Source organism: Ceratotherium simum, chromosome 5 (genome assembly GCF_057802395.1).
Source record: "Ceratotherium simum simum isolate JZ-2026a chromosome 5, ASM5780239v1, whole genome shotgun sequence".
In the NCBI taxonomy this organism is placed as follows: Eukaryota; Metazoa; Chordata; class Mammalia; order Perissodactyla; family Rhinocerotidae; genus Ceratotherium; species Ceratotherium simum.
Window position 1 is genome coordinate 11,643,956 of NC_141904.1, and position 24,457 is coordinate 11,668,412.

Below are 24,457 nucleotides of genomic sequence, written 5' to 3' on the forward strand. Positions count from 1 at the left end.
TGTTAATTGTTCACATGTTGACTAAAAGTGCAGACGTTAGAAATTTTAATACTTCTTGTGTGCCCCCCCTCCCCGCCAAGGTATCTGTGTTTTAACAGATGATCCTTGAAGGATCCTCATTTATAGAGAAAAGTATAGTGTGTGCCTAGGGAGGAAGAACCATTGCAGTTTGAGGTGTTTCTTAACATATAACACCTCAGAAGAAGGATTATGGGTGGTTATGTTAAATGTTTTCAAAAAGTCTTATATTTTAATAAATAATGTGAAATATAAAGAAATGCAGATTTAAACACTGAACAGGGGGAAAAGGAAATTAAAAGGATACAAACTTTCACTTATAAGCTGAATAAGGTCTGAGGATCTAATGTATAACATGATGACTGTAGTTGATAACGTATTGTATAATTGGAATTTGCTAAGACAGTAGAACTTAAATGTTCTCACCAAAAAAAAGGTTAAAAAAATTAAAATGGAGCTCATTGTTCTGAAAAAAAGAGGACAAGACTGAAATGTAGAGAGAACTGAGTCCCCACGTTTTCTTGATTGATGCATTATGCTAAAAATAAAAGAAAAATAAATTTGTAATACTATTTTTAATAAATAACCAAAATCTTTAGATTTACTTTGGGGGGAGGGGTGGGTAATAAAAGAGAAAAAAAATGCAGGAAGTGGGTACATTCTCTACAAGTGAATGTTTTGTAAGACATCAGTTTCAGAAATTGAATTGTTGGGCTGGTCACGTGGCTTAGCAGTTAAGTGCGCGTGCTTCGCTGCTGGCGGCCCGGGTCGGATCCCGGGCGCACACCGATGCACAGCTTCTCTGGCCATGCTGAGGCCGCGTCCCACATACAGCAACTAGAAGGATGTGCAACTATGACATACAACTATCTACTGGGGCTTTGGGGAAAAAAAAAAAAGGAGGAGGATTGGCAATAGATGTTAGCTCAGAGCTGGTCTTCCTCGGCAAAAAGAGGAGGATTAGCACGAATGTTAGCTCAGGGCTGATCTTCCTCACAATAAAAAAGAAAAAGAAATTGAATTGTCAGGGGGCCCGCGCCATGGTGTATCTGTTAAGTGCGCGTGCTCCGCTGCTGGCGGCCCTGGGTTTGGATTCCGGGTGCGCACCAATGCACTGCTTGTCAGGCCATGCTGTGGCGGCGTCCCACATAAAGTGGAGGGAGATCGGCCTGGGTGTTAGCCCAGGGCCAGTGTTCCTCAGCAAAAAGAGGAGGATTGGCATGGATGTTAGCTCAGGACTGATCTTCCTCACACACACACAAAAAGAAAGAAATTGAATTGTCCATCTGCATCCTTGTAGTAGGTGGTAGGATAAGGTTTTTTTTTAGTATGTCTTACAAACCTTAAAACTCAAAGCTTGTTTTCTGTTTAAGGCTTTTTTTTTTAACTAAAGATTTTGCTTACTAAGAATCTAAATATAAAACTGTATATGTTTCATCTTTGATCATTAGATAAGTATAGATAGTATTAAATAAAATCATACATCTCAAATTTTAAGTACTTAATATGTAGAAAATTTCCCTTCTAGGTTAATACTAACTTGATTAAAAATATATTTCTAATAGAAATATAGCCTTCTCCCTGGACTATCTTCCTTTGCTTTCATAGCTAAAAATAGGTAAAGAAGTAGAAAATAGTTATTTTTAAAAGACTTTTATAATTCTGTGAGCCTCTGGTGTTTGCTAAAGTTCACAGTAGATGTGTTACATTTCATGTGTTAGAATACAGATTGTCCACTCAGGGCAACATGGCTTTACTTGGTATTCTTAAGTGCTGAGAGCACTCTGTAAGTGGTTAAATAACTTGTTTGTTATTGGGTTTGTTTGCGTATGGGTGGAATTAACGTAGAAACATCAAACACCATTAAATGCATTTTCCTAAAATCTCTCTCTTTTTTTAAATAGCTAATACACAGTTCCTGCCGAGTGCTTCACTTTTTCACTAGGAGTAAACGATTTTTAGCAGCCAGTTTGTTCACTTTCACAACCCAGCATGTTTCTTTGAGGTTGGCCTGGGTTTTACAAAACCTGATTGAGGTAAGGAAAGAGTGTGTGTGCGTGTCTAGACGACAGGGAAGAAAAAATTCAAGGAATAAAGATAGTAATTTGATTATTTGATGGAAAATTAAGTGTTCACTGCTTATTGGAATGGACAAGGAATCTATACTCAGTTTATTTTTTTAAAACCTTTTTATTGGGAGTCATAGCACATATAGAAAAGTGAACAAAACACAGATGTACCTCTCAGCAATGTATTGTGGAGCAAACGTCTGTGTAACACTCCTTGAACCAAGAACTAGAGCACTGATACTGTGCATCACATTTTCTTTCCACTTTTACAATTTGTATGTTTATTCCTCAACACTATCCTCTAGTTTTGCCTGAATATTTTTGAACTTTGTATAAATGGAGTCATACATGTTTATTCTTTTGTGTCTGACTTTTGCTTATCATTATATTTGTAAAATATACCCACGTTGTGTGTAAATTAATTTCTTCATATTTTCATTGCTATTTAGTGTTCAGTATATGATTTTGTCCTAGGTTATCCATTCTGTTCATGTACATTTGAGTTATTTCCAGTTTGGGGCTATTATGAATAATGCTGTCTCTTGATGTACGTGTAAATGCATTTCTGCTGTATCCATACTTGGGAATGGAATTTCTAGGGTGTGAATGTATATATATATATGTATATATATCTTTAGTGGATAATGTCAAATACTTTTCCACAGTTTTTGACAATTTACACATCCACCATTAGTGAATGAGAGGACTTTTTATTTTATTTACCATCATAATTGTTATTATCACTCTCTTTTATTTTAGCCACTTTGATAGGTAAATAGTGATATCTCATTGTGATTTTAGACTGGATGAAAAAAACAAGATCCAAGCATATGCTTTCTACAGGAGATACCCTTTAGTTTCAAAAATACAAATCAGTTAAAAGTAAATGGATGGACAAGATATACTATACAAACAACAACCATAAGAAGCTAAGTGGATATGCTAATATCAGACAAAATAAAACAAAAAAATTGTTACTAAAGAGGGGCATTTTATAATGATAAGGTGGTCAATCCATCAGAAATGTATAACAGTTTTAAACTTATATACACTTAATAACAGTGCCCCAAAATATATGAAGCAAAACCTGACAGAATTGAAGGGGATAATAGATTATGCAACAGTAATAGTTGCAGACTTCAGTACCCCACTTTCAATAATAGATAGAATAACTAGACTAGAATAAATAGCTAGAATAACTAGACAGAATAACTATGACTTCCATCCTGTCTAGTTATTCTAGTTGAATAACTAGATCAACAAGGAAATAGGAAAGTTGAAGAGTGGTATAAACTAACTAGACCTAAAAGACATTTATAGAAAACTCCAACCACAGCAGAATATACATTCTTCTTAAGTGTACATGGAACCTTCTCCAGGATAGACCATATGCTACACCGTAATGCAAGCCTCAATAAATTTAAAAGGACTGAAATCATTCAAAGTCTTCCTAGGACCACAAAGGAATGAAATTAGAGATAAATAGTGGAAAGAAATTGGGGAAGTTCAAAAATACGTGGCCATTAAACAATGCACTTTTAAATAACCAGTGGGTAAAAAAAGAAATCCCAAGAGAAACTAGAAAATACTTTGAGATGAATGAAAATGAAAACACAACATACCAAAACACGTGATGCAGCAAAAGCAATGTTTAGAGGGAAATTTATAGCAAGACTGTGTTACATATAGAGACTGTATTAAAAAATAATCTGACATCATACCTTAAGACGCTGGAAAAGGATGAGCAAACTAAACCCAAAGCAAGCAGAAGGAAAAAAATACAAAGATTAGAGTGAAAAGTAATGAAATAGAGAATAGAAAAACAGTTGAAAAAAACTGACAAAACCAAAAGTTGGTTTGAAAAGATTAGCTAGACTGACAAAAAAAAAAAAAGAGAAGACCCAAATAACTAAAATTATGAATGAAAGAGGGAACTTTAATTTTGAACTCACAGAAATAAAAAGCATTATTAAGCAATACTATGAACAAGTGTATGCCAACGAATCAGATAACTTAGGTAAAATGGAAAATTTCTTAGAAATACACAAACTACTGAAACTGAGTCAAGAAGATATAGACAATCTTAGTAAATCTTTGTTCATTAAAAAAATTAGTAGATTTTAATTTTTAGAGCAGTTTTACGTTTACAGAAACATTGAGCAGAAAGTACATAGAGTTCCCATAAACCCCCCAACACAGTTTCTCCTATTATCTTGCAGTAATGTGCTACATTTGTTACAATTGATGAATCAGTGTTGACACATTATTATTAACCTGTCTATCATTATGGTATCATACACGGTAGTTTCACTGCCCTAAGACTCCCTGTACTTCACTTATTTATCCCTCTTCCCTCACCCCTGAACTTCTGGCAGCCACTAATGTTTTTACCATCTCTATGGTTTTGTCTTTTCCAGAATGTCATAAATAGTTGGAATCATACAATATGTAGACTTTTCAGACTGGCATCTTTCACTTACCAATATACGTTAAAGTTTTCTCCATGTCTTTTTTTGGCCTGATAGCTCCTTTCTTTTTATCACTGATTAATATTTTATTGTTTGTTTATCCAGTCACCTGTTGAAGGACATCTTGTTGCTTTCACTTTTTGGCGATTAGGAATAAAACTGCTATAAGCATTTGTGTGCAAGTTTTTATATAAACATAAATTTTCAACTCATTTGGGTAAATACCTAAGTGTGCAATTGCTGGATCATATGGTACTATGTTTAGCTTTGTAAGAAACTGCCAAACCATCTTCCAAAGTGGTTGTACCATGTTGCATTCTTACCAACAGTGAACGAGAGTTCCTATTACTCCACGTCCCTGCTAACATTTGATGTCAGTGTTTTGGATTTTAGCCATTCTAATAGGTGTGAAATAGTATCTCATTGGCTTAATTTTCAATTCCCTAATAACATATGATGTAGAAATATGACTTTACTTTTATTTCTTTGTCTTTGCATTGACAAGGACCTCCAGGATATATTGACTAGAAGGGATGACCACAAACATCTTTTTCTCATTCTTGATCTTGGAACAAAAGCTTTCAACATTTACCCATTTAGTAGGAATTTGTAGTAGGTTTTCTTTAGATATCCTTTATCAAATTAAGGAAATTCTCTACTTTTCCTAGTTGGCTAAGATGACTTATTGTGAGTGGATGTTGAATTTATCAAACACATTTTCTTCTTATTATGAGGAGATGTTGAAAAAAAATTTTTTTTTTTTGAGGAAGATGAGTCCTGAGCTAACATCCATGCCAATCCTCCTCTTTTTGCTGAGGAAGACCGGCTCTGAGCTAACATCTATTGCCAATCCTCCTCCTTTTTTTCCCTTTTTCCCCCCAAAGCCCCAGTAGATAGTTGTATGTCATAGCTGCACATCCTTCTTAGTTGCTGTATGTGGGACGCCACCTCAGCATGGCCGGACAAGCGGTGCGTTGGTGTGCTCCCGGGATCCAAACCCAGGCCGCCAGTAGCGGAGCACTTGCACTTAACTGATAAGCCATGGGGCCGGCCCCAGGGGATGTATCAAACACATTTTCTGCACCTGTTGTCTAGGTGTGGCAACCTACTTGTGTTTGTAGAGCATCTTGTATTCGTTGTTTGTTATTTTGTTGTTTGTTATTTTGTTGTCTCAGCCGTTGTTTTCAAATTAATTTCTATTCCATTTTTCTTGTCTTCTTTTCTTCTGAAAATCCAATTACATGTACGTTAACACCTTCTCACTAAATCCCCTTTGTCTCTTACTCTATCTGACATATTTTTTATTCTCTTCTCTCTATGTACTTTCTTCTGGCTATTTTCTTCTAACCTATCTTCCAAATCCATTATTCTCTCTTCAGTTGTTTCTAATGTGCTATTGAAACCCATCTATTAAGTTCTTAATTAGTTCTAGAATTTCTTTTTTTTCCACATGGTATTTTAAAGTCTGTGACTATTAATTCTGCTATCTGTAGTGCAATGGACTGTCTCTTTCTCCTCTTTTTGTTTTTTATGTCCTCTTGTTGCCCCATATGCCTCATTACTTAATTAAAAATAAATTTTTTTAAATCGCTTTATTGAGGTATGATTGACATACAAAAAACTGTACATATTTAATGTATATAACTTGAGTTTGGTGAGCCTCCTTACTTATTCTTATGTGTGTGTATATATATACACACACACGTACACACGCGCGCACACACACACACACTCATAAGCTAGACATTGTATTTGCAAAATTGTGTGTAGAAATCATGAGAGCCTTCACATAATGCTAACTTGCTCTGGATAGGATTAGTGTTTGTTTCTTCCATTCTTCCAGGCACCAGGATTATCTTAATCTAATTTAATAGTTGAGATGATTCAGAGCTGAGTTGCAGTTCCTGTGAGAGCCTGTCCTTCTAGTATACCCTTACTCCTAGGGTAGAGCAATTTGGAATTTTCACCCAATGCAAGGAGGATTGACCTTAGGTCCTCAGCATATCTCCTCTGTGTCCCCTTAGCCTCGCAAGGGCCTACTACCTATCAGAGAGCCTGGCTTTCAAATATTTTTTGAATGAACAAATGAACTTACTGCTTCCCAGGCATTCTTGCTACTCACTGAAGTACTGATTGACCTTTGTCTAATCTGGAATGAATTTTAGAATCACAATTTCTAAGTTTAAGAAGAGTTTACTATTACTTTAAGCATTCCATATTTAAGTGGTATAACACTTTAATAGAATCTTAAATACTTGTTACAGATAATCTACAAATGAGCTCTTTCTTTGAGACTCATGTCTTTTGTTTTCATTTTATTGATCCTTTCTCCTCTCAAAATATAATTCATCTTTAAATGTCTCCATTGCTATTCTTTTTATCTCATTCATTTATGTAGCAAGCATTTTTTTTTTTTTTTTACCATCTGCTGTATGCCAGGAACCCTCCTAGGTGTTGGGGTTATAAATATGAATGCAATCTAGTCCTTGTTCTTAAGAAGCTTAGGGTCTAGGAGGGAAGTAGTAATGCTGTGAGATCATGGCTGTATGGAAGATATCCTTAGGGTGCTGTGTTGGGCAAAGCCAGGAAATGCTAGTCTTGAAGGACAAATAACAGTTGGAGAGGTGATAAAGTATGATTTAGGGAATTGTTGTCCAGTATGCTAATAGTATCTTAAGTATTTCATTCCCTCTATTTGCTACTTTGAAGAGGTTTTGGTACTTTTATTTGGCATGCTTTATGCTAAGGATTGGCAAGTTTTTTCTGTAACGTGCCAGATAGTAATATTGTAGACTTTGAAGGCCGTAGGGTTTCCGTCACAATTCCTCTGCCGTTGTACTGCAGAAGCAGCCATAGATAATACATACACAAATGAGCATGGCCATATTCCAGTAAAATTTTATTTATGGACATAGAAATTTGAATTTCATATACTTTTCATGTGTCAAAAAAGTATTCTTTTTTTCATTTTAAACCATTAAAATTTTTAAAAAAACATTCTTAACTTGCTGTGCAGAAACAGGCAGTGGGTTGGGTTTGACCTGTGAAATGTAGTGTGCCACCCCTGTTCTAGGCTATTTATGTTGACATGTTTATATGTCTAAACTAAAAAGTATGTATACTTTGTTTTTTTCATCACAAAAGTAATGCATACTTGGTGTAAAATTAAAGACTTGCATACCCTATAGTAATTGCTTAGAACCATTTGGGGTATATTCTAGAAATTGCTTCTCTATGTATATATTAATTTTTAGCAAAAATGGGATTATATTATATTTATTGATTGGCACTTAATCATGCACTTAATAATTTAGCCTTTCTGAATCGATTTTGTTGTTGTTGTATTTTCAAGGTGCAAAAGGCAATTGAAGAAGAAAATTGCTGCTTTGGAACTATTGATACCTGGTTGTTGTATAAGCTCACAAAAGGTAAGGATGATCTGGTAGCTCTGTCTTGAGGAACTGAAATTTGACTGATAGAAATGACTCATCTAAAAAAAGTGGAAGTTACATTTTTTTCCTTCCAAGATTCCAGAAAAAGTGCTCTTTGGTGCTCTAGTAACTACATGTTATATAAGCTAGATTAAGTTCAGATGTGCTGTAAGAGAAGAGTGAGTTTAAAATTGTGATGAAACCTCAAATTTAAGACTGAGGAACAGTCTCAATTTCAAGAGTAGTAAGACTTGAGTTCAATACCAAATCTGCCACTTTGCAATTGGGTAGAACTGTAGGCAACCACACTGCATCTCTGCTCCTCTTCCCTCATCTTTAAGCTGGGGATCGTGACATGACAATGTGTATGAAAGTGCTTTTGTAAACTATAAAAGTTCAAAAAGCCTAAGTAGGGGATTGCTTTGGAGACTTTGCACCAGAAATAATACATTTTGGAATGAATTTGAGGGCTGACAAAGGTCTATATTACAAACTAGGGATAGGTGTTCATTGACACTACCTGATAAGAAGTATATTCTTTTCCAATGTAAATTTAGGTTCTGAATATGCCACGGATTTTTCAAATGCCAGTACAACTGGACTGTTTGACCCATTTGAGGTAAAGTTTTTTTTCCTTCTTTTGAATCACCGTTTTTGTGTAATTTAGCTTGGATTCTGATGACATATTTTTATGCTCAGATGTGTTGGAGCGGGCTCATTACCTCCCTGCTTTCGATACCGCTCTCTCTCCTGCCTCCTGTGAGGGATACAAGGTAATAATGAACCTTAGACATAGGAACCAGCCAAATGGTCCCTGAATTCATTTTGCCTTAGTGGGGAAAAGCATTTTATCACATGTCCGAGGTGGTTGTACGTTCATTTTGTAACATTTTGGCCTATGCTAAAAACAATTTGCTGAATTTTAGAATTGATGTTTCTAGAGCTCTAACTTACTTTTTAATCAATTTTATTTGAAGCCACAATTTTGGATCAGTGGACGAAGAGATATTTGGTGTGCCTATACCAATAGTGGCCTTGGTAAGTAGAAAACTTGAGGGTTTCTCCTTGTATAGTATAAACTAAATGAATATATATGAATAGTTGGGATTAGATTTAAGAGACACAAAAGGTCCTTACAGAATAAAATTAAAGCATCTTTTTTCCAAGTTAAAGGGCCCTGGATATAATCAGAAGTAGTCTCTACATTCTGGAAAGGGGACCACTGGGCCATTCTTCTATCATGGAAGCACTTTATAACCTTTTCTGACTTGTCTATGTATTGTTTTTTTTAAAAACTGTGTTAGATTTTTTTTTAATGTTGTATTCTGATAATGTCTGGTTTATATTTGATACTCTCAGACAAAAAACAGTGATAGGGCTAATGCTTAGTTTATATTTGATAGTGTAACCATAAACAGTAGTAGGGCAATTTAAAGTAAAGAAAAAAGGTGTATTTACATTTTATAAAATCTTTAGCCGGCATCTTCCAGCAGAGAAGCTGTGGAATAGTGAAAAATCAGCTGTTTCTGGTTTTTGAGAGTTCTTTCTTGATTCTGCCCTTTCTCTCTGGCTACACGAGAGAGTCAGAACTTGGAGAACCCCAAGGATTGACCTCCTGACTGAGAGGCTGTACAGAAGCTCAGACCTTGCCTTTGATTTACAGCTTAGGCTGCAGGTGTAGACCATCTGTCCTGGATGGATAGTCGCCACAGTAGGCGGAGGAATCAGGTGACGGAAGGGGAATTTAATTCCCAAGTTACAAATTCCTGGTCATTTAGAGAGGATCCACATATTCACTCTAGGAGTAGGCTTAGGTTTAGATTAAGGTGTGACTGGAAGAATTATAGATTAGTGAGACAGCGTTCTTCAGAGGAGTTTTGGTTCTTAAAATATTGCTGTATGTGTATCTCTGTTTAATTATATTAACAAAATGTTATAATTTTTCTTTTAACAAAAATGTATGGTTGGGAAATTCATGGTTTTGACCTACATCTATTTGTAGTTAAGCATACACCTATCATTCTTATTAAAAGAGAAGTTTGTGAGGTTGGTTAATTTGACTAATGGATGAAACCACTTGCAAGTCGAAGACAAAAAATCTTAGTTGTTTTTTTCTGCACAGTTTTTATTCTGACCTTTATTTCTAAGATTATTCCTATGATACTTGAAAGTCATGAAATAGGTTGCCCACTAAAAATTCCTGAGGCATGTGAGTTATCCACACAATGTTAGTTCTAGAGACTCCTATCCTGTAGTTGTTGCTCCCTGTTCTCTCCAGGGATTCTTTTTTTTTTTAAAGGAAAAGAAAAAATGTTGAACCATGAGAATACAGTAAGTGAGACAGTGGGATACAGTGAAATGGGCCTCTGCTAAGGGCCCAGAGGTCTAACGTGAACATTTGGCAGGTTGCCGACCAGCAGGCAGCCATGTTTGGAGAATGCTGCTTCCAGATGGGAGATGTGAAATTAACCATGGGAACTGGGACATTTTTGGATATTAATACTGGAAATAACCCTCAGCAGACTGTTGGAGGTAAACAGTTAGAACTTATCCTATTTACTAATAAAATATCACTTCTTTCTTGTTTAACATTTGTATTTTCCCGTTTTTTATTAAGGATATTCTTTAACATATTTTTCATTATTATTCTTAGAGAGAGTTAGTTTCCATTTTCTTTTTTTCTTTAAATTAAAAGCATAAAAAAATAAGATGTTATTATAGAAAAATTCAGAAGGATTAGGATATTTTGGTCAGTTTTCCAAATATTTACCTATAATACCTGTTATATTTGTTTAAAACATCTTTCTAGGCCTCTAAATTTTCTTTTCTTTTATGTATTAGAAATTCACTCTTTTTGTGCATTTTTTTTTTTTTTAGTGGTAGTCCTTACCTAGCGATCCTTGCATATTTAGGGTATTAATTACAATTGCTAAGAATTTGCTCTCCCTAGTGGAGGACATCCTGGGATGTGCAAACCAAGAAATCTAGATTGTGAAACTACACCCAGGAGAGCTTGGGGCTCTTAGTATGAGCTCTGGTCTGCTAACATGGTTACTAAGAGGTGGATTTAAAAAATTTTTTTCCTACCTTCCATCTCCCTGCAAGCTCTTCCTTTTCCCCTAACTGGGAAAATGGAAGCTAGAAAATATTGATCATTGCATTAGGTTGTTTCTGTAGGAGCCTTGTTTAGAAACCACAGATAAGTGCAATAGCACAGACCACAGCTAGTAAATGAGAGAGGACTGAGATTTGAACTCGGGCAATCTGACTTCAGAGCCACTTTGCTATTTTTTGAGATAATCAGATTGTTCTGTTGTAGACATCTCTGTAATGAATTGTCTATTTATTATATGATTTACATTGTTTGTGTTTAAGGCTTTTATCCATTAATTGGGTGGAAGATTGGGCAAGAAATTGTATGCCTAGCTGAAGGCAATGCAGGAGACGCTGGTACTGCCATAAAATGGGCTCAACAATTAGGTAAGTCATCTTTTAAACGGATTTCACAGGCCAGACTTAAAGAATTCAAGAATGCAGATCAAGAATAGAGAATGAATGGATTGTTCAATTGGAGCATAAAATAAAATGACATGTGCTGGAAGAAAATATAGGATGTTATTTTTATGATAGTAGGATGGTAAAAGGCTAGGTATTAAGGCCAGATACCATAAAGAAGAAGACTAAATTTAAGTATATTAAATATTAGAATGTGTAGGGAGAGAAATGCCAAGCAAAGGTATAGGACAAATTGGTAAGGACAGTTGTAGCATATGTCAGAAAATTTAATAAAGATGATGAAAAAAGGGACAAAAGACAGAGGTGCAGGTATTTTGTAAATCAAATGACTAAGAAATGCTGTTCAAATTCAATAATTAAAGAAATGCATACTTAATAAAATGATGTCACCATCATTGTCAGAGATAATTAGTTCAATGATGCTCAGCATTGGTGGGAATGTAGAGAAAAAAGTATTCTTGTTTTCCATTGGGATGAATGTTAATTAGCATTGCCTTTCTTGAGGACAATCAAGCAGTATGTATCATTTTATAGAGTGCAGACCCTTTGCCCTTGCTTCTATTCTGTTTCCTAAGAAAATAATCATACAGGTGTACAAAGACATGTGTGCATACATGGATGTTTAGTATAGCAATTGGAAATAAGTTCCCATCTAATAAAAAAGCATTAAATAAGTAAATGTCAGTATGTCCATATAGTGCAACATTGTACAGTGGGAATTCACTTTAATGGGTATATTGGAAAAAATAAATAAATTATATTCAGAGAAACGCAGTATATAATAAGAGCCTGAGTAACGCTGGCATCTCCTCGAATGTGTAAGCTGAGCCTTTGTGTCTTTGTGTGACGTGCTGGGCTTGGTCCACTCTGAATGGCTTCCTTCCACCCCTTTATTGGGTTGAACAGCTCAGGCTCAGGTGTAAAAACCGTTTTAAACCAGTTTCATCTTGATTTTTAGATTTATTTTCTTAATCTTTTTCACACAGGCCAGTTTTCTCTCCCTTTTTTCCCCTTTTGCCTTCTCTGTTAACTGCCACATTTGGGTCCCCACATGAGCATCTCTTTTCTCTTTAATTTGGTCCATTTCTACTCCCCTTCACTCTTTGTTCTATTTTGCTATCTCAATTTTACAAATATCTTCATGTCTCCCAGCTTTTATTCAGTTAACAAGTGGTTGAGTGCTCACCATGTGCCTAGGACTGTACATGCTCGGAGAACACCAGAGAATAAGACAGACGCTCCCTGCCCTCATGGAGGTTGCAGGGTGGCAGGAAAGACATATCCTAAATGAACAGTTGGAAAAAAACAAATGGTGTGAAGTACCAGGAAGGAGAAGTACCAGCAGCATCAGTGATCTCTCTCTCAAGGGATGGCTTGTCTAATCTGGAGAATCAGAAGGCTTCTCTCAGGAAGTGCTGTTGCAGCTGAGCCCTGAAGGAAGGAAGAGAGTGGTTGGGCAGGTAGGATAGGCAGCTGGTCAAGGAGTGTCCCGGCAGAGGGGCCAAGTGAGGAATGCCCAGGGTGGGGAGGAGCGTGACCTGCTTAAGGGACTGAAAGGAAGCCCTACGTCTGTTCCACAACTGAGGCGGTTCCCGTCTCTGCTGTCCTCCAGTAACACGGGTCAGGGGACATCTTTTCCCTGGCAGTACCACTTTTAATTGCTACATGTCGCATCTGCCTGCTCCAGGCAATTCCCATAAGACCTCAGTACACATTTAAAATCACCCAGGACTCTTGTTTACTAGAAGTAGAGGAAACTTTTTCCTTCTCTCTGGAGAGATACAGTGTCCCTGATTAGAGAAGATGAGATAAACATTCTCTCTATAGGATCTAATTCTAGGTGGTGGTGAATAGTTACATGTTACTCCTAGTGAGGAGGGTCTAGTTCATGGTCCTGCCTCCCTCTTGCCTCCTGCTGGGAGGACACACAGGCAGAGAAGTATGCTTCCTGCAGAAGCTGGAGTGGAGCCCAGACGTGAATGACACTTTGGGTTCTCAAGTAGACTGTGCAGACCCAGGGTCTGCAGAGGCCACCACCTGAGTGTTATTGGTGAAAATACCAGAGGCTGGTGGGGACCCTCTAGATGTTCTCAGTGGATCCAGCCTGCTGAGCCAGGAGGAAATCCCCTCAGCATGTGGAGAAGAAAGAGCTGGCCTGGCCCATCCCTGGGAGAGCCTGCTACGTCCCTGGGAGAGCCGGCTACGTCCCTGGGAGAGCCTGCTACGTCCCTGGGAGAGCCTACTAACAGTGGGCAGAGGCTCTGTTGAGTCTGAACTGCCCCTCTTCCAGGCCGAGGGGAGAGGCCAAATCTCTCTCATACTGGAGAAGCCCGAGAGCCAAGAGCGTTCACTCCTTTACCTCTCGCTGCCTGCCAACCCCGTAAGCCTGACCTAAAAGAGAGCACAAAGTTTTTAGGAGCATTTAGCACCTTGAAGGAGGGTGACCAAGTTCAGTGAAGCACACCAGGTGGCTCCTGCAGAGGCAGAGGTAATGGAAGAAACAGAACATTAAAGTAATATCAACAAAAGTGGAACTTAAAGGGATAAAAAAATATGGCAAAGAAATATTTGGAAAACCTAAGAGTTTTGAAGAACAAAAAACATGATATAGAAAATGTAAAAATATTAATAAAACGTGAAATGGACAGTGCTGAAAGCCCAAATAGGAATCAGGAAGAATTTAAGAACAAAAAAGAAAAAATAGAAAATAAAACTGAAAGGCAAGAGATATAGAGGAAAGATCAGAGAAAACAATACATGAACAATAGTCTCTTTTCTGGACTATGAAAATGTAATTATGGAAATGGGATTATGAAAATGTAAAAATTGAAAAGATAATTGAAAATAAACTTTCCTGAGTAGAAGAAAGACCTGAGTTTTCAGACTGAAATGGCTTAACAAGTTAAAAAAAAAGACACAAACTAAGACAGTCATATGTAGATGAATTGTCTGAATCCCAAGAAAAAAGAAAAGCTTCTAGACATGGGAAGAACAGTTTATTTATAAAGAAAAAAGACTCAGACTGGCATGGAAGTTAGTTGTAAAATTTCAAAAGTGGAACAACATCTACACATTACAGAGAAAAAAGAACAGTGAGCCCATATTCTGGTGCCTGGCTAAGATATCATTCATGTTAAGTGCAAAAGTGGCATTTCTTGGCCGTGCAGTATATACTTTCTAAGGAAATTACCTGAGGAGATACTGCAGCCAAAAGGAAATAGAACAAAGATCTCAACATGGAGAAGGCAAAGTATACAAATAGGGTTTTTTTTAAATAAAAAGATTTTTTTTTCCTGGTAGCAGGCCAGACTGCTCTTTGTTCTATTTGAATTGCTCTTACACTAAACTAATTTAATTTTTCTTACTGTAATGTAAATACTTTATTTCCATACATTACGAACATAGTTTTGGATATCCCTTTAAGAGATTGAAATTATCTTCGCACTAGAAAAAGCCCCTAATTAAGTTAGGCTTAAAGATTTTATGTGTATAAGGGCCGGCCCTGTGGCTTGGTGGTTAAGTGCGCGCGCTGCGATGCTGGCGGCCCGGGATCAGATCCCGGGTGCGCATCGAGGCACCACTTCTCCGTTCATCCTGAGGCCGAGTCCCACATACAGCAACTAGAAGGATGTGCAGCTACGACACACAACTATCCACTGGGGCTTTGGGGGGAAAAAATAAAATAAATAAAATCTTTAAAAAAAAAAAAAAAAAGATTTTATGTGTATGTATGGTTGTTCTATAAAAGAAAGTAATGTTTCTGTTAAATATTTCAAAATGATATTCTTTTTTGTGTCTCCCTCCCATAAGTGCTTTTAATTCCATGATGTGTAACTTAAGGGGCAAATTGCTGGTCAGGAATAGACAACCGAGTGTACATTTTTTCTTTTCTTCTTTCTATGCATTTATGTCTTCATTTCAAATTCATATAAATCCCTTTCGCGCACACACACACACAGCGCCATTCCTTGTCTCGGTGCCGTACTGAGAAAGCAGTGGAGTGGAACATCGCAGTCTGTGTAATATGGTTAGAAATGTAAAAGCAGCAGTTAGGTGGTACTTAGCCGTGTGGAAATTTGAAATGTCTTTTCTTAAGCAGCATAGGGCCAAGGAAAACATTTGAAACACAATTTAATAGTGTCCCAAAAATAAATAAAGTGACTATAATTCTGTAAAACCAGTGCTTAGAGGAAAAGGATGAATGCCTACTAATAAGAAAAAAAAAAAAAGAGAAGCATAATAAACTTCCAAGCCAAAAAGTATAAGGATATACACATCATAAAATTGAGAAATAATACAAAGTAAAATTGATAAACTAAATCTCTTTTAAAAATACCCAAGGATTGGTGCCCTATATATGTTTCACTAGGTATACATACATATATAGAGAGAGAAACAGAGAGGTGAAAATGAGAACTGTTTTAACTTTTATTTTGAAATAATTTCAAACTTTAAGTTGTAAAAATAGTACAAAAACTCTTGTATACCTTTACCGCAGATTTGCCAATTTTTAACATTCTGCCATGATTGCTTTATTTACTTACCTACCGTCCATCCATCCATCCTATATGCTATAGGATAGATAAATACCTATATAATTTTCTGAGCTCTTTGAGAATAGATTGCATACATCATGCTCCTTTCCCTGTAGTATTTCACTGTGTATTTCCTAAGAACAAGCATATTCTCTTACATATCTGAAGTATGGTTATTAACTTCAGTAAATTTCACATTGGATATATCATGCTTTTATCAAATTTATAGTCCATATTCCAGTTTTGTTGGATGTTCCGATAATGTCCGTCATGGCAATTTTTTTCCAATACAGGATTTAGTCCAGGAATGTTTATTATATAATTTCCTTTAATCTGGAACAGTTTCCTCAGCTTTTTTCTTTTTTTTTCATACCATTGACATTTTTGAAGAATATAGATCAGTTATTTTATAGACTGTCCCTCAATTTGGGTTTCTCATGACTAGATCCCCATTATTTAGTTTTGGCTGAAATCATACATAAGTGATACTGTGTCTTCCTCAGAATATATACCTGAGATGAAAGATATCTGTTAGTCCTGTTTTGGTTCTGTTAAATTTTTTTCGTGTGCATAAGATGTTTTCCAGCTTCTCCATTGTATAATTACTGTTTTTCCTTTTGTAATAAATAATATGTGGGGAGATACTTCCAGACTAGCTAGATATCCCATTTCTCATTAAACTTCCCCCATCCTCTACGTTTAGCATTCGTTGATGGTTCTTGCCTGGATCAGTCTCACTCTGATGGTTGCAAAATGGTATTTTCTAACTCCATTATTCCCTCTGTGTTTATTAGTTAGCATTCTATTTTATAAAGAAGAGCTTTCCCTTCTCCCCTTTATCTCTTTATTGTCACTATAAATTCATGGTTTCTTATTTCATTCAACAGGTTATAATTTTTATACTTCTTATTTATTTTCATGCTCAAATTGCCCCAGATTTGGCCAGTAAGAATTCCCTCAGACTGTCTTCTGTGTCTTTTAAATGTCTGTGTCTATTATTTTTTGATCACTTTCTTAGTTTCTGACACAAGATGTATTAAGCTCATCTTTTGTTTTTCCTCCCCCTGCCCTGGAATTAGCCACTTTCCCAATGAGCCTTGACTCCTTTTGGTGGGAAATAGTATTTAAAAACAATAGCTGGAGTATCATTGCTTCTAGGCCCTTGCAGCAGAGCTAGAAGTGTGTGTGTGTGTGTGTGTGTGTGTGTGTGTGTGTGTGTGTGAAAAATCCTTAAGTTTATATTGTACCTCCAATTCTGGTCTAGCCCCTAAGGGTCCTTGCTTGTCTTTTCCTGTTCTACATTTTTATCTCCTTTTTTCCACATTGAGAACCCTGGCTCCCAACAACATTAATATTATGTATTCATTTGCTCAATCTTAAAATATTTACAAAAAACTTTCAGAGATACTAGACCCATACCACTATAACAAATGACATTTGTTCAAGATTGTTTGCAAGGTTTTTCCTTTATATCAAGGATATCTGGTCAAAACACGCTATTCAAAGGTTACTTGGATTAGTTTTCTCTTTTCCTTTCAGTAATTTTATTAATTTGAAACAGAATTGGGTTCATTTGTTTCTCTTATCATTCTGTTTTAGTTTTTCCCTCTCTCTGTGTCCTTTTTAAAAACATTATTAATTTTTTTGTGTGTGTGTGAGGAAGACCAGCCCTGAGCTAACATCCAATGCCAATTCTCCTCTTTTTGCTGAGGAAGATTGGCCCTGGGCTAACATCCATGCCCATCTTCCTCTACTTTATATGGGATGCTGCCACACGCACGGCTTGACAAGCGGTGTGTCAGTGTGCGCCCGGGATCCGAACCGGCGAACCCCGGGTCGCTGCAGTGGAGCGCGCGCACTTAATCTCCTGCGCCACCGGGCCAGCCCCTGTACTTTGCCATTTTCACTTAAAAATATATTCTGGAAATTGCCTCACGTCAGTTTATAGATATCTTCATTCTTTTTTGCAACTGCATAGTACTCCATTGTGTGTATGTACACAGTTTACCAAGCCAATATCCTATATTTGGGCATTTAAGTAGTTTCCAGTATTTTGCAAATACAGATAATGCTGTAGTGAATAACTTTGTGCGTATGTATTTTCATATTGTTGGAGGTGTCTTGTAAGAATAAATTTCCAGAAGTGAGAGTGCTATGTCAAAGGATAAATGCATTGTAGTTTTGTTAGATATTGCCAAATTCCCCTCCATAGGAATTGTGCCATTTTGCATTCCCCCAGAAATGTATGAGACTATTTCCCCATAGCGTCTTTCCTCGTAGCATCTTTTGCATAGGCAAATGATCTGGTTGGATGAACTGCAGAAGTTGGGTAATAAAGTAGAAGTCTTATGTTATTGTCAAGCTTTTGACCTTTTCCACAATATCATATAAATGGAATATTGTATAAATGGCTCTCACATAAATGGAATCATATAAATGGATATTGGAATCTAATATCATATAAATGGAATCCACAATATCATATAAATGGAATCCATTTCCATATAGTAAGTGGAATCATATAACCAGTTGAGGTGGTTTCTTTTACTCAGCGTAATGCCTTTGAGATTCATTGATGTTGTTGTTTGTACTTATAGTTCATTCTGCATTCTGTTATATGGCTATATCACAGTCGGTTCATCCGTTCTCCCACTGAAGGACATGCAGGCTGCTGTTTCTAGTTTTTGGTGATTATGAATAAAGCCACTGTGAACACCCATGTACAGGTTTTTGTGTGAACATCAGATTTAGTTTTTTTTTAGGGTAAATACCTGAGTGGGATTGCTAGCTCATATAAACACAGTGTTATATGTGTCATATGAACACATAACCACAAATAAGTATGTGTTTATCTTTTAAAAAACAAAGACCAGCCAAACTGTTCTCCAGAGTGGCCTTTCCATTGTACACTCTCACCAGCAACGTGTGTTCATCTTGCTCCAGTGCTTGGTGTCGTGTTTTTAAACTTTAGCCATTCTGACAGGTGAGTGATGTCATCTCACTGTGTGTTTAATCTGCATTTCCCGAATGGCTAACGATGTCAAACATCTTTTCATGTTCTTTTTTTTTTTTTTTTAAAGATTTTATTTATTTTTTTTCCCCCAAAGCCCCAGTACATAGTTGTCTGTCATAGCTGCACATCCTTCTAGCTGCTGTATGTGGGACGCGGCCCCAGCATGGCTGGAGAAGTGGTGCCTCCGTGCGCACCCGGGATCCGAACCCGGGCCGCCGGCAGCGGAGCGCACGCACTTAACCGCTAAGCCACGGGGCCGGCCCTCTTTTCATGTTCTTATTTGCCACCTGTATATCTTCCTTGGTGAAGTCTCTGTTCAAATCTTTCATGTATTTTTCGTTGGGCTGATTCTGAACAAACGTCCTCTTTGGAATATGTGATTTGCAAATATTTTCTGTAGGCTATAGCTTATTCTTTTCATTTTCTTTCTTTCTTTCTTTCTTTTTTTTTTTTTTGTGAGGAAGATCAGCTCTGAGCTAACATCTGTTGCCAATCCTCCTCTTTTTGCTGAGGAAGACTGGCCCTGGACTGACATCCGTGCCCATCTTCCTCTACTTTATATGGGATGCCACCACAGCATGGCTTGACAAGCAGTGCATAGGTATGTACCTGGGATCTGAACCTGCGAACCCCAGGCCACTGAAGCAGAGCACACGCACTTAAGCACTACGCCACCAGGCTGGCCCCATCTTTTCATTTTCTTAATAGTGTCTTTTGAAGAGTAAAAGTTTTTAAATTGGTGAACTTTTTATCAATTTTTTATTTTATGAATTGTGCTTTTGGTCTCATATCTAAGAACTATTTGCCGAAATAGAGTCACGGATTTTTCTCCCATGTTTTCTTCTAAAAGTTTTATAGTTTGGTTTACAATTAGATATATAACCCATTTTGAGTTAAGTTTTGTATAAAGTGTGAGGTTTAGGTCAAGGTTCTTTTTTGCATATAAATATTATTTAGCATTTCTTTTATAGCATGTATGTTGGTAACAAATTCTCTTAGCTCTTCTTCATCGGAGACTGTCTTTATTCCTGAAGGATATTTTTGCTGGATGTAGAATTCTAGGTTGACAGTTGTTTTCTTTTAGTACTTAAAAGATGTTCCACTGCCTCAAGACCGTCATAGCTCTGATGCGAAGCCCACAGTCATTTGAATGTTTGTTCCCCACTATGTAATCTGGCTGCTTTCAAGACTTTTTCTTTGCCTTTAGCTTTTAGGTTTCAGTTTTATTATGATGGACATGTCTGGGCAAGAATTTCTTTTTGTTTATCCAGTTTGGGATTTGCTGAGCTTCTCAAATCTATAGATTTTATCTTTTATCCACTATGAGAAGTTTACAGTCATTTTTTTGTTCAGATAGTTTTTCTGCATTGCATTCTTTGTCCTTTGCTTCTGGGATTCAAATCACAGAAATATTAGGCCTTTTCTTACTGTCCCACAGATCCCTGAGGCTCTGTTTGTCCCCTCTCTCTCTTTCTTTTTTCCTCAGTGTTTTTTTCTCTCTCTTGTTCAGGTAGAATGAAAAAATCCAGAAAGCAACAAACAAACTAATTTCCCCACTCTCTGTCTTGTAAAGACTCCTGACTCCTGCTCCTCAGGTTGGAAAGAGAGGACTTCTTTAGAAGCTCTTCATATTTGCACCCAGTGTGCAGACCAAGGTTTCACATTTTAGGCTGTCCCTGAGTCTAGGCCAGGAGATCTCAGAGAAAATAAAAAACAGGAAACTCACTGCCGGTTTGGTGGTACTTAGAGTTCCCCGGTCAGCCTGCTAGCTTATTCTTCTGAGTCCTCACATAGCTTTTCCGTGCATTCCATCTTGGATTCTTAGTTGCGTTCAGTGGGAGACACAGAGTGAAGTCTGCTTACTCCAAAGGATTTTTCATCAATAAGCTCATTTGGAAACAGTTTAAGTGGAAGATTATTTAGAGAAATTCTTCAAGCAGGGATAGAATACCCAGTGAAGAATGTGAATAAACTAGATTTCTTTTTTTTTTTTCCATTTCTTTGTCTGTTTCCAAAAACTTTCCTCAAACCAGCCATCTAGTACGTTTTCCAAATCTTGATTTTAAAATTCAGACATTTGGACGTGATTTTTTTTTAAAGTATTGATTTCAAAACCAATATTTTTCTTTTTATTATTAGTTTTTGAAGAGAGATATTTTGATGTGTTATCTGGACATTTTGACCAAATGAATGTGACTTTTGGATCTGATAACTGTCATTTTGAGTAGAATTTGTAATTATTATTGAGTGATCCTCATTAACTTGAGTTTTAACATAGGTGCTCCTTAAACAACTTCTTTAATCAATTATTCAGTATAAGAATAATGAAACATATAATAAAATAAAACCAACTTAATTAAGGCTGTATAAAGCCAGCAATATTTATTATGACTGATTCCTGAGCTTTGTCATCTGATCTATGCTGTCTGTCCTCCATGTTCATTCAGGAGTTGCTTCATTCAAGGATATCCAAATGGCCATTAAAAAGGGTTTCAACTTCGTTAGTCAGCAGAGAAATATAAAATCAAACCATAGTGTGATACCATCAAAAAAGCTAAAATGAAAAACATAGTATCAATTATTGGCAAGAATATGGGGTAACTAGAACTCTGATACTGCTGGCAGGAGCCTTAAATTGGTATAACCATGTTAGAAAATGATTTGGCAGTATCTTCTAAAGTTAGTCCTAAATGTGAAGACCCTAGGACTAGCAATTCTGTCTCCTGATATATGACAAACAGAAATGTACACATACGTTTGCTAAAAAGAATGTGCAGGAGTGTTCCAAGTGGTCTATTTATATGAGCCAAAAACTGGAAACTACCCAAATGCATATCAGCTGTAGACCAGTTTGATAAATTGTGTATATTCACACAATGGGATACTATACAGAGGTGAGAATGAATGAAGTACAGCTGCTTGTAACCACATGAATAAATCTCACAAGCATGATGTTCAATAGAAGAAGCTTATGTCTTGACCTGGATGTTGGCTACCTGGGCGTATTCACATGTGAACATTCATCCCTCTCTACACTTAGGATTTGTGCAGTTTTCTGTATATATATTATATACTTCAGTAAAAAAGTATATTAGATGAATCAGGTCTTGATTTGCTTGTTTTTTAAAGATTGACTTTAATGTATCTATTTGTTACTGGCCTCTTATTGATCTTGTTAGATGGAGCGGTTTCTCAGTTGATACTCTTGGTTATTATAGGTAGACGATCTCTTCATCAGAAAACTAGGATGGGTGTTATACTCGGGAGAATAATTTTTTTAATGCCAAAAACCATAGAGAATTGATTTTTAAATGGCTCAGATATCTTCAAAGTAAAAAGTGAAGCCTGTTGCGTACAGAGCCTATCTTAAGGACCTTGTGTCTCCCTTGCTGTTTCCATGAACCAGTGCAGCATGAGAACCCAGATGGCAGCAGAGCAGACTGGCGTTTGTGTTGACCCTTTTAACTGAGGGGCCTTTCACATTATCTTCATAATAAAGGTGGATGCAGCTAACTGCTAGTCACGTAACACAATTCTGTTTGTCCCCCCCAACCCCTTCGTTTTGTTTTAGAGGTTTTTTGTTGTTTGTTTGTTTGTGTTTGTTTTTGCAGATCTTTTCACAGATGCTGCTGAGACTGAAAAAATGGCCAAAAGTTTGGAAGATTCTGAAGGAGTTTATTTTGTTCCATCTTTTAGTGGATTGCAGGTATTTTTTTTAAAGTTAATGGCAATTACAGACATTTCTCTCCTCATACCCACACTCACAATTGTGTATCTGCCACTCACTTACCTGAAAATTTGGGTATTGAACAGATCTAAGGGGAAGGGACATTCTAGGGCCGAGAGCCGTGCTTTGACCTAGTGTGCATTCCACGGAGAGCAGAGCAAATTCAGCTGGCTTCTGCTCAGAACTCCGTCCCTGTGGAAACTAAAAGTTGGCAGGTTTATCATAGAACTTTTACAGAAGACCTAGGATTACTTTATCATGATCAAAAATAGCCATTTCTCAGTGGTGGAAAAATCTATCAGTAAATTGGCATTCTTCACTTAGAGGAAGCATACCATTGAGAATTAGAAAAATAATGTTAAGGCACACATGTACGCATATATGAGTGTGTATGTTTTGCAGTTATTTATTTATAAGTTCCATTAACTTTTTTTTTTTTTTTTTTTTTTAAAGATTTTATTTATTCATTTTTTTCCCCCCAAAGCCCCAGTAGACAGTTGTATGTCGTAGGTTCACATCCTTCTAGTTGCTGTACGTGGGACTCGGCCTCGCGTTGGACGGAGAAGTGGTGCCTTGGGGCGCGCCCGGGATCCGAACCCGGGCCGCCAGCATCAGAGCGCACGCCCCTAACCGCTAAGCCACGGAGCCGGCCCCATTAACTTCTAAAAAATCAAAATTTCTTTTGGTTAACTGTTGTGGTGGCATATTGGTCACTTTGCCTAATAAAAAAATGAACCCAGTAAAAGGCTTGATTTTGTAACATTTAACTTTATGTTTAATTGAAAGATCTGTGATGCTGCCTCTAATTTTAACGTGTTGTAACAAAGACTTTTCAAAAACTGTTTTCAGGTATATTATTATTAACAAAATTTCTTTTTTTTGGAAAGCTTATACTAGTCCTTTTAATCCTCCTCTAAATATTTTTTCTGTTCAAAAAATAAAAATTTTTGAGCCAGCCCTCATGGGCTGTGGTTCCACACTGGGCACAGAACCACACCACTCATCTGTCACTAGCCATGCTGTGGCGGTGGCTCACATAGAAGAACTAGAAGAACTTACAAGTATACACAACTACGTACTGGGGCTTTGGGGGCGGAAAAAGGAAGAAAAAGGGAGGAAGATTGGCAACAGATGTTAGCTTAGGGCAAATTTTCCCCTGCCAAAAAAAAAAATTTTTCCTTGCTTCTAGTCCATCCCATACTCAGGCAATCAGTTTCAAAAAGTCCAAAATTTGAAAATTTGTGTAATGTAGAAGCTTGTGAAAAAGAATTAGATCAAGTGTTTTAAATCTCTAAAAATATAATATTTCCAAGCTAGATTATTAAAGGAGCATTATTTTAATTTCTGTAATAATTTCCTTGTATATACTTATCCTAAAGGACTAAAAGTTTATAAACTACGTAGATTGCATTGTATCCTCTTCAGGGTGATGTGAGGCAATTAAATAGCATCCATGATAGGACAAGGGGTGAGGCATATTTGTCTGATCGAGGTTTCAGGCGGATGTTAGATGAATAGTTGTCATCAGCAAAAGTAGGATTTAATTAGGCTAATATGTATTCTTCCCTTTTTGAAAAATGTGCTGAGGGACTTAGTAGTGACTGTATCTTGGCAACTCTGCCTTTAACTTCTCCATCAATTCATATGCTTGTAAAAGTAATATAAAATATAAAAAAAAAA

General features: G+C 36.7%; 1 protein-coding gene across 4 annotated transcripts in view; it reads left to right on the forward strand.

Moving 5' to 3' along the window:
- Positions 1–24,457, forward strand: part of GK5 (glycerol kinase 5) — a 67,139-nt gene that overhangs the window by 26,815 nt on the left and 15,867 nt on the right. For 3 of the 4 annotated variants that reach the window (XM_087430447.1, XM_087430450.1, XM_087430451.1), the window contains 8 exons: positions 1,923–2,054; positions 7,908–7,983; positions 8,544–8,605; positions 8,686–8,759; positions 8,964–9,024; positions 10,392–10,518; positions 11,362–11,466; positions 22,662–22,756. In XM_087430447.1, coding sequence (XP_087286573.1) covers positions 1,923–2,054; positions 7,908–7,983; positions 8,544–8,605; positions 8,686–8,759; positions 8,964–9,024; positions 10,392–10,518; positions 11,362–11,466; positions 22,662–22,756 — 732 coding nt within the window. The remainder of the gene's footprint in view (positions 1–1,922; positions 2,055–7,907; positions 7,984–8,543; positions 8,606–8,685; positions 8,760–8,963; positions 9,025–10,391; positions 10,519–11,361; positions 11,467–22,661; positions 22,757–24,457) is intronic. The other variant, XM_087430448.1, reaches the window with a different exon arrangement.